We start from the raw sequence: 10870 nt of genomic DNA, 5'->3' as shown, positions 1-10870 counted from the left end.
CCCTACCCTAATTGCTTGAGGCAGCATCACCCTCTACCCCACAGAAATCCTTGTGGCAATAAAGTGCTGCTGTTCCAGTGGGTCTCATCCATCTGCAGGGACATGGATGACACTGGTGGATTGCACAATGAGCAGTGAGACAGCGTCCACAGGTACTGGTTCAAGCACAGGGATATTATTCAAGGTCTTTATTTGGGGGGATACACAGTGCACAGCCTCTATGTGGAGAGCTGGTGGGACAAATGCACTGCCCCATCCCCAACATGTCACATCCAGTAGGGGGGAGGTCCCTTGTTGCCACACTGCTCACTCTTCCCCCCACTCCCTCCCCCCCCATCATACCTACTCTACCCCATTTCCCAGATGGGGCACACCCAAGCGCAGGGTCTCCCTCCCCAGTCCCAAACCCCACTGGCAGACCCAAGCGACCCACAGCCTCCTGCACACCCCAACCCTCCGCCTCTGCTGAGTGAGCTTTGAACTTACGCTGGCCCCACCTGCACCGGGCACTGAGGGCATCTCCCCACCCCGCGGGGAGACGCCACCCAGCGAACATAAGCTAGCTGGCCCTGCCCAGATCTTGCTTATGCAGCACTGGTCCTGAATAGCCCCAGGTCCTTAACAGGGCAGCTATGGGGTCCCTGCTGCAAAGTGGGCACTGATGCTGCTTCTGGCTCCTTGCAGGCAAAGGTGCAGCCCCTTAAAACTTAGGGGAGACACCAGTGGCCATCACGGATACCCCCTGTGCTCTACCAAGTCCCATCCCCATGCAGGGCACAGCCCAGCACAATGAGATTCTGGGAGCTCACCCCTTCATTAGTAGGGGCAGCTGGGATAGGGACACCCCCAAAAGCATCCCCAGAGCTTCCTGCCTTTCTACCAAGCTTGAAGTGGTGCAAAAATGGTTTGGGGGGGATATTTTCAGCTCCTGTATCACCAGCCTAGAGATAGGGTTCCCAGCAGCACGGGGTAGGCACAAGGGACACGAGGAACAGTGGGAACTATGCTACAGAGCAGGAGTCCTGAGGTGAGCGGCTCCTCCGGGGCCACAGGAGGCAGCAAGGCACGTCCTGGAGGGGAGACTGAGGGCTGTGCAGTCCCTTCTCCCTGGAACTGTTCTTACAGGCTGAGGAAATCCTCCTTCCGGTACCCCTTCTGCAAGAAAAAAGGCCACCTGTCACCCAGTGGGGGGACCCCTGGTGCTGTCATCACTACCCCTGCTCAAGGACACCTGTGGCCACACCTTGCCAGGAGGTAGGGTCTGGGAACGCAAACATACTCTTCTCTGGCATGCTGTGCCCACCCTGGGCACATGGGTGTTCCCATCCCTTTAGGCACCTGGCACCAGAAGGATGATGCTCTGGGGACATTCCCACCTCTACATGAAGTGAAGGTGTGGAGTCAGGGCAAGTCATATGCCCTGAAGCATTTGGGTGGCGCAGATTTCTGAGATGAAGCCCCCAGCCATGACTCCCCTGGGCTCTTCCCCACGCTCCCACACCAGAGGGAGGTACGTACCACCTTGAAGTCCCGGTGGAGCTTGGTGTATTGCCACATGTTGCCCAGGAGGCTGGCTGCTGCCCTGGAGGATTTCTCATTGTCTGAGCTAGAGCAGAGAGAGAAAATACCATCATGTTTTGGGTAACACAGGGCATGGAATGGTACCCACCAGGCCAAGGATAACACCCCATAAAGTCCGAGGGCTGTTGTCAAAGTGCTTCTACTAGGAGTGGTGAGAAGCACCCAGATGGAAAAACAGATGGCTGTGGTGAAGGGTGGAACGGAAAAATAGACAAGCGAGCTCCCACCTGTCCCTCCTCTTCTTGACATAGAAGAGTTTCCTGAGGCCATCAAAGTAGACGATGTCGCGAGCAGCCATGGGGCTCTCCACCACCAGGTTGTTGAGCACCGCAATGATGTTCACGATAACATCAGCAGGCGGTGCCTTGTCCCCGATGCTCCCTGGCAGCTTCTCAATCAAGTGGCTGACTACCTTGGTAGCTGGAGGGCAAAGGCAATGTATCAGGTCAAGGGGCCGACCCCATAGGATGCATGGTGACCTAGGAAGGAGCCCTGCAGCCAAGGACCCACGAGGCAGCACCAGGGGTTGCTTCAAGCTCTCTGCTAAGACTCCGTGGCATTTGGGAAAGGAGCAGTGTGCGAGATGAGTTGAAGCAATAGATGCATAGCCAAGGAAGACAGTGGGGCTGGAGGCAGAGTAGAGAATGCCAGGGCTGTTTGGTCACTGGAGACAGACAGGACACCACACAAGCATGCGTCTAGCTGTGAGCATGGACACAGGAAGGTGCTGAGACATGCCTGAAGGTAAGCAGAGGCCAAACTGAGGATCAAAGGACGGAAAGCGTCCAGCGGGCTCCTCTGTGCCACCCTGGTCCTGCCCTCCCAGCCCTGCCCTCCCCAGCACTCACACATCTCATCCTTGTTGCGCGCATGGCGGGACAGGTTGCGGATGAGCCCCGTCAGGGAGCGCAGCTGGTGGTGGTCAGCGGTGCGGACGCGGTCCAGCACAGGGTTCAGGATGCGTTCCTGCTCCAAGGCCAGCCGGCTCAGCACACCTGCCCACTGCAGAGGCAAAAACACACAGTAGAGGCACCCACCAGGTTTGCCCCATCCTCCTCCTCCTCTTGTTCAGTGTGGCAGGGTGACCCGACTGGCGAGGAGTGTGATGGCCACGTTCCTCCACCCAGGTGGGGCTGTGACCAGCAGTGACAGCCAAACAAGATGGTACAAGCCCCGGGAATGCTCCCCTCCTGTATCCTCACCCTGCGGTCCCCAGCAGTGATGTTCTGCAAGGCACCCGAGGCTGCCTCAGTGGTGTGCTTGTTGAGCTCGCAGCGCTGCAGCAGCCGGTTGTAGATGCCCACAATCTGTGGGTTCCAGAGCCACTCCATGCCCTTGGGGTCCTTGGACACTTCCGTGAAAGTGACAATGTCTGCATTCAGATAGTGCTGCGGGGACAAAGGGAGCAGTGTTAGACCCAGAGAGAACAATCCCTCTATGTTGTCCACTTCCTGCCAAGCTGGAGGTGCCCACAGCAAGAGGACATGTCAATCCAGCTGTGTCACACCACTCAGCATGGGGGGGGATTTGCACCCATTGCTACATGCAAGTAGCACCTGATTCACCCTCTGAGTTCACCTATGTGTCCCACCCAGCAGGCAAGGCTGGTGTCCACCTCCACCCACAATCACCATGTTTCACCAGCTGTTTTCCCATGCTTCCACACCCCAAGCGATGCAGCTGTCACAGCACAAAAATGCCATGGTCCCCCACCACCGCCTGCTGACCTCTCGAGCCTTCTTGCTCTGGGGGCTGAAGCAGCCCACCAGCTCTCCTGTCATGGTTCCACCATTATTCCTGCGGTGGCCCTCCAGGCGCTGGAGGGAGGAGGGAGGCATTTCATCGTAGAGGCGGTAGGAGAGGTTGCGCAGGACACAGACAGCATTCTCCACGCTCTGGGAAAAGAAATGGGACATGAAGGGTGGAAGTCAGTCCTGGTGAGTTGGCACACCCTCCAGGGCACGGTCCCATGGGCTCCATGTTCAGAGTCACATCCACCACCACTGACAGTACTCCACTACGCCCAGTAAGCTGGAACAGACTCAGATTCATTTTCCCCACTTTGTGAAGGATGTCTGGTGACCCCAGGGGAGTCACAAGGGACACAAGGGAGTGAGCAACATCTGAGGGCACTGAAGCCCCAAGCCCTCTGAGCAGAGCAAATCTTGAGGCTCACCTTGTCTTCTGACTTCCCTACTTCTAGGGAGCTGTTCACGTAGTGGATCATAGCGTCCACCAGCCCATGGCACTCACGCATCTTCTGCCGGGTCTGCTGGCTTGCAGAGCTCAAATTTCTGCACGGGAAAAAGGGTCCATCATGGCAAGAAGTGGCATCATGGCCACTCATCCTGGTGCCCCACTACAGCACTGCGGGCAACTAATGCTTGTCCCATGGGATTGACAACACTTTGCCTTGAAGCACAAGCACTGCAAGGAATTGGGATCTCAAAAACAAGCTCTGGCAAACTTTGCTTCCTCCATTGGCAGCGCAGGTGGTGTTTCCTCCTGTCTAAACCTTTATCCACAGTAGGACTGAGGCTGGTCTAGAGCAGGTACCTGAGAAAGCCTGTGGAGTTGTAGAAGATCTCTGCCTCAGAGGGGTTCTGCTGGATGACACCAGAGCCACCCAGGCCAGAGAGGGGGACCAGAACCAGGTCTGTGAGCTGCTCCAGTGTGTCTCGAGCCAAGCGATCCTTCAGGTTGTCACTGGAGGAAAGATTCCATAGGATCCCTGCATGGAAGAAATGGATCCTCAGTCCTGGGACAACTAGAGAGCATGTCTGCCCTGGCCCAACTCATACTGGCCACTCACAGCCATGAGGCAGCTCAAGGCTGGGGACACCACCCAGGTACGTGTTGACAACACAAAGCTGTCCTCGTGCAGTATCACCCTGGCCTTACTCACAGGCCAGGGGAACCAGATGCCTCCTCAGTGGGAGGAGGACCCCAGTCCAGCCCTGTGACCATCTCTGACCTGTAACATTCTTGCGGAGCTCATCATCAGGCTCCCGCAGTGTCCTCATGAGCTCATAGATGCCGTTCTCCTCCACCAGCGCCAGCTTGTTCTCAGCATTGTCGTAGATGAGGTTGCGCATGGCACCTGTTGCATGGCGCTGCACCTCCTGGTTGGGGCTGTTAAAGAGCTTCACCAGCTTGGGCATGGCCTGGAGGCTGCGAGCCTACAATGGGAAACAGGTTGGGTGGAGAGACAGGTCTGAGGCTCCCTCCATCTCCTTCATCCTCCCAGGTGTGCCCCACCATACTGGAGAGGCTCATGAGACCTTTCCCCTCTGGTGCCCACCTGTTTCTTGGCATTACTGTCACTGTAGCATTTGTGCTGGAGGTAGGCAGCGCCCAGGACTTGTAGGTTGGGGTCACTGGCTATAAGGTATTTCACCGCTGAGGGCAGGTCAATGTCGTCAAACCTGGAAGCCACAGGCAGATGAGGAAGAGCCCAGAAAAGGCAGTCACAAGGGTCTTCCATCTCTGCTCCCCATCACATCCCACATTTCAGAGGAGATGTGTCAACCCATCTCCCTCCCCATCGCACTCCTTCTGGCTTAGCAAGTACCTTACCACCTCTACACCTCAGGATGTTTTTATGTTAGACCTAAAAGCATATGCAGGACACACTTAAAGCTGAACTCACACCACGCTCCGTGACTGTGAGGCCAAATGCCAACCGCCTCACTTCTCCTTCCCTTGCAGCCAAGCAAGAACTAGGGAGTTTAGCCCTAAATCAGCCAAGTGACTCATGAGAACAGGGACTAGGCTGGTAGGTACTCACCCTCCCGACTGCTGGGTGAGCAGTGTGCTGTGTCCATTGTACATATCCATGGCACGCTGGTCCTGGAGGTGGTGGCTGGACTCAGCCAGGCTGCGCACGGAGGGCGCACGGGAGCTGTGCTCCACCATGCCCATGTAGGAGCTCCCGACGGCTGCCTGCGAGGATGGCTGGATGCTGCCAAAGGAGCTGGTGCTGAGCCGTGAGCGGTTGTTGCTCTGGAAGCGCTGGAGCGTGCGCATGGCTGGTGCCCGAATGGTGCGGCTCTGGGGCACCTCTCTGCCATCCAACCAGTCGGAGCTCTTGGCATTGGAACCAGTGCTCATCTGCCTCTCGAAGGTGTACGAGCGGCTGAAGCCACCGTTGCCTTGGTTTTTGTAGAGGGACCGGTGCCCCATGGGGTCCAGCTGCTCCGAGACGATACTGTAGCGATCATCTGCGGTGCTGGGAGGCACTGGCCCATCAGCCAGCCGCAGGGAGCGCAGCGACAGCGTGTCAAAGCTCTGCCGGGCACGGTAGTTGCGCTCATGGAAGGAGCTGGGCCGTGGGGAGGTGCTGGCAGCCTGCGACATGGCATAGCCCACACCGTAGCTCCGGCCCTTTGGCATCCCCCCGTTGCTGACAGTTGCCATCCGCTTGTGTGGTGTGAGGTCCACAGCCGACCGCGAGGACCAGCTGCTGCCCTTGAGCGTGTCAAAATCTTTTTTGGCCATGGATTGGTACAGCTAGGGGGAAGCACGGGGTTAAGGGAGGGTGACCACATGGACATTCCTCCATCCTCACCACAGGAAAAGGAAAGGACAGAGCCAAAAGCCTCCTTGGTGCTGTCTAGTCATAGAATCATTAAGGTTGTAGAAGACCTCTAAGACCACATACAACCTCAACCCACCCCCACCGTGCCCACTGACCACATCCCTCAGTGCCATGTGTCCACAGCTCTGGAACACCTCCAGGGATGGTGACTCCACCGCCTCCCCGGGGCAGCCTTTGCCAGTGCCTCACCACTCTTCCATAGGAATTTTTTCTAATATCTAACCTGAACCTCCCCTGGTGCAACTTGAGCCCATCAACTCTCACCCTATCCCTGTAACCAGGAGAAGAGACCAACCCCCACCTTGCCACAACTCCCTTTCAGGCATCCTCTTCTCCAGAGTGAACCATCCCAGCTCCCCCATAAGATCTGTGCTCCAGACCCCTCACCAGATTCACTGCCGTTCTCTGACATGCTCCAGGGGCCTCTATGTGTTTCTTGTAGTGAGGGGCCCAACACCCAACGCAATACTCAAGGTGTGACCTCACCAGAACTGAGTACAAGGGAAGAATCACCTCCTGTTCCCGCTGGCTGCGCTATTACTGATACAAACTAGAGTGCCATTGGCCTTCTTGGCCACCTGCTGCACATTGCTGGCTCACATTCAGCTACTGTCAACTAAATCCCAGATGCTTTTCTCCCACACAACTTTCCATTCTGCCCCAAGCCTGTAGTGCTGCCTGGGGTTGTTGTCACTGAAGTGCAGGACCCAGCACTTGATCTTGCCGAACTTTGGCCTCAGCCTATTGATCCAGCCTTTCCAGATCCATTTAGGGCCTTCCTGCCCTCAGGTAGGTCAACACTAAGCTGTCTATCAACACCCAGCTGTCTAAGCCATCCCCAGCTAGCACAGAGATGTGTGCTTGGTTCAGACATACCGAGCCTTTGGAGTCCAAGCCATTGGTCTGGGAGCGGGAGCTAAAGGAGGAACACACGGTCGTGCCATATGGACCGCCTGCAGGATGGAGATGGGAGACAAAACACTGGTCTGAACAAGCTGTGACCAACACTGCCTCCCACCCTGCTGCGCTGGGGGGGGTTGCTAGGGGGCTGAGAGTCAGAGGGCTGGAGAAGTGCCTGCTTCCAGCCATGGGGTGCAGGAGGAGGCTGCGGAGGAGGCAGCACGCCTTCCACGGCCTCTCCACCTTTCAAGATGCCCGACAGTGAGAGCAGTAATTGCTACTTTGGTGGTGACAGGGCACCTCAGCGCGGCCCCCCTTGGCCTTACTTGGCTGGGATGGGGGTTCAGGGGGCCTGCCGTGCTCTGCTGCAAGGCTTAGTTACGGTCTGGTCCCACTGGGTGGCTATCACCTGGGTGCCGCCAGAGCAGGGATAGGGCCATCCAGTTTGGGGCAAACAAGGTGCAGGGTACCGGGGGGGGCTCTCCTGTCACTGGGGCGCAGCCTGAGGCGCAATGGAGCGAAGCAGCAGGGCGGAGGCCGTGAGCTCAGATGCTAAATGGAGGCACTTGGAGCCCGGCCAACAAGGCGAGACAGCGCTGAGAGCCCAGGGAAGGAGCCGCCGAGAGCCGCCCAAAGCAGGGCATGGGGTCCCAGTACCCTCACAGGGCAAACCGAGGCGTGGGGACAACAAATGCGGGCTGGAGCCACACTGCCCCGAGACGTGAAGCCCCCACTGAGATCAAAGGAAAAGGGGAACCCCCCGCCCACAGAGAGCCGCCCCGCGGTTTCCCACCTCTGCCGTCCAGCGGGTCAAGCACGGCGGCCTCGGGCCGTGGGGCGGCCGCCTGCCCCCGCAGCATCATGCGGATGCGGACCTGCTCCTGGACGCGAGCGCTGCGCAGCCGCTGGGCCTCGGCCGCCTCTCGGCTGCGACCATCCAGCTGGCGGTCCGAGGGCAGAGCCAGCGAGCAGACGCCGGCCTCGGGCTGCAGGGCCGACAGCAAGAAGGCGTTAGTCTCCTGCATGGCAGCGGTGAGCGGGGCCGAGGCGAGCGCGGCCGCCCTGTGCAGGTGTGTGCGGCTGTGACGGCGGCGGGGCCTTCCCTGAGCTGCAGGGAGGCACCCGGCCCGCCCCGCCGCCGCCACGCCTCGGTGCTGCGGCCACCTGAGCACAGACGGGAGCAACGTGGGCCCCGAGGCCAAAGGAGCCCACCCAGGATGCCCACAAGCAGGGGAGGTGGACGTGCCCGCAGCCACAGTGAAGAGCGCTGGACAGGCTGCCTGGGCAGGCTCCTCCATGGACCCCAGCGGGCTCAAGGATGCAAAAGCCCCTCTGTGTGGCCTCCAAGTTGACCTCTGAACCACTGCGTGGCCTATCCCACCAGCCTGCCCCAGGCTCAACCTACACATCGACACCCAGACCCCTGAGCAGCCTCCACATTGACCCCCAGCCCTCCACCAGCCAGCCCTAAATCCCTCCTCAGAGCGTCCCAGAGCCCCACACAGCCTCCACATTGACCCCTAGCGAGCCACAGGAACCAGCATCCTCCCCCAGACCCCCACATGGCCTTGCCGGCCACCTCTAGACCCCAGCCCTCCTTGGAAAGCCCCAGACACCCCCACGTGGCCACCTAGGAGGGCCCTGGAGCCCCAGGCACACTGCACATTGACCCCTAGAGCCCTGGGCAGCCCCATGGCAAGCCCTGGACCTCCAGCCGACACCTAGCTGTCTCCCTGATAAAGCCCTAAAAGAGCCCACCACCACTGTTGGGGCATGGTGGCCAATCCCTCCCTGCTTTGCTTTTCAAATCAGTTGGGAATTACAAAAAAAAAAAAAAAAAACCAACAACAACAAATTAATAAAATAAATAAATAAATAAATAAAACCATGAGGCAGCTGAATGCCGCTGGGCTGGTGGCTCTGAGCACAGAGGCAATGAATGTGGGGTGACTCAGCCACTGCTGTGCACAGGTACTAATTAGGCTCACCCCACCCGCCCAGCCACCCCGACCAACCCCAGCTTGTGGGACACGCCTGCTCCCAAAATCCCCAGCGGCTTTGTTCCACTGCTTTCCCCCTGCCTGAATTCTTGGAGGGAGCCACGCACTCCTGACACAAGTTGTGTACGTTCTCAGCCTTGGGGCAGGAGTGAATGGGAACGTCAGTGCCCCTGGTGGCTTTAGCACTCAGCGTCACTGCTTTGGCCCCGCCTGGCAGAAGCGTTTTGGGGTTTGGCAGCCAGTGAGCTGGGTCAGGCTTGCAACACCGGGTGCTGACAGCTCAGGATGGCTTTTGTCCTTTGGTAGGAGGGGGGAGAAAGAGCGGTGAGGAATGTGCCGTTGTCAGCAGGAGCAGCTTGCTGTGGGACAGGGGAGTGTTCCAAGGGCAGGGATCTGTTCCCTGCAGTGGTAAGGTCCCTGATCGTGGTGGCCAACCCCATTGTGCCTGGGGACCTATGACCCCCAGGCCCTCCCCATCTTTATCTGGGAGGTTTCATAGGGCTTGGAGTAGGGGTCACAGCCAGTCCTTTTTGGGGTCTACAGCCCTAAGGGGACCTATTCACTGCTCTGTGCCACCCACACGGGTGCACAGCACTTGGCAGTGCTCAGCAAGGCACTCCCAGCCCGCATGAATCATAGTTCCCCCCACCCCGAGCAGGAGGTTCACTCCCCATGCATGTTGCTGCTTGCTCATGGCTGTATACCAGGCTCCAAGGGGTGGGGGGATACCTCCAAGTACATCCCTACATCCCCCAAAGCAGGGAGTTGGGGCTGCAGCTCTGCAAAAGGCTTTGGATTGGATGCTTAAAATAAAAAAATAAATTAAAAAATACAGTAATTTGCTACAAAAACCGTATTTGGAGCAAAACTGAGGAGATGCAACCACACTCAGAGATGCAGAGATGAATAAAGCTAGCACAGACACACCAGGAAAGGCACCCCAAAGGCACTTCCCTCTGTGGGGTGACCGCGCACCGTAGCCTCCACAGTACACCAATGCCTGTTGTTCCCAAAGCCCCACTGAGTGCTGGTCCCGAACAGCAGGTCCTGTGGCCACCGATGCCACCAGCAACAGGGAGTGGCCAACAGCACAGCAGCACATGTGCCTAGACTGTCCCTTTCACAGCAGGGAAACCGAGACATGAGGACACTGGGGAGGGGTCAAAAACGCTGCTTGGTCAGAGCTGGCCAGGAGCGCGCAGCTGATGGATGACCCCATCAGTTTCCCAATGGCATCCGCGTCCCCTGGCATGATGTCAACCCGCACTGGGGACAGCCACGCTCGCAAAACACTTACCTTGTTGGGTGGCCCCACAGGGCTGGTGCCCTGCAGCATCCTCCAGCTGGGTGCACCCCTGGGTGCTGTTGGGGAGCCCTGGCGTGGGGTCGGTGATGCCGTCTGTGCGGTGGTGGGCGTGGGGCCGCGGCAGGGCCCGCCCCGGGAGCTTACCCAACCAGTCCCTTCACCGTTGTTTTGCATGTGTGCTCCAAACCCACTTGCCTCTCAGTCAAGCTTGTGCTTCTGGGGCTTGTGGCAGGGTTTTGGCTCTTCATGGCTCTGCATGATGCCACACTGACCCACCTCCTGGATCTGCTGCCAATGGAGATCCCACCTTCATGATGCTCTGGAAAGCACCTTTGGTCCCTACTCCATGGCCTTTGGCCAAAGTGTCCATTCCAACATATTCCATTGGATCCCCTGTTCTGCCACAGGGAACCATACAAGAAGGGCTCCAAAAGGAAAAGAGGGAGTGGAGGCAGAGATGGGAGGCACAGCCGTTGGGGCAGGAGG

General features: G+C 58.2%; 1 protein-coding gene across 1 annotated transcript; it reads right to left on the bottom strand.

Moving 5' to 3' along the window:
• Positions 1–1119: 1119 nt before the first annotated feature.
• Positions 1120–10414, bottom strand: PKP3 (plakophilin 3; the record flags this gene model as incomplete). Its single annotated transcript, XM_079537094.1, has 14 exons — positions 1120–1155; positions 1519–1606; positions 1809–2001; positions 2430–2583; positions 2784–2969; positions 3309–3476; positions 3758–3875; positions 4138–4312; positions 4556–4760; positions 4883–5006; positions 5369–6090; positions 7055–7131; positions 7872–8064; positions 10376–10414. 14 exons carry the CDS (start codon positions 10412–10414, stop codon positions 1120–1122), a joined length of 2478 nt encoding a protein of 825 aa, XP_079393220.1.
• Positions 10415–10870: the final 456 nt, after the last annotated feature.

The sequence above is a fragment of the Tetrao urogallus genome, assembly GCF_951394365.1.
Source record: "Tetrao urogallus genome assembly, chromosome: 6".
Lineage (NCBI taxonomy): Eukaryota > Metazoa > Chordata > Aves > Galliformes > Phasianidae > Tetrao > Tetrao urogallus.
Note: the sequence above shows the minus strand (reverse complement) of the source record. Positions and strands in the feature narration are given on the sequence as shown.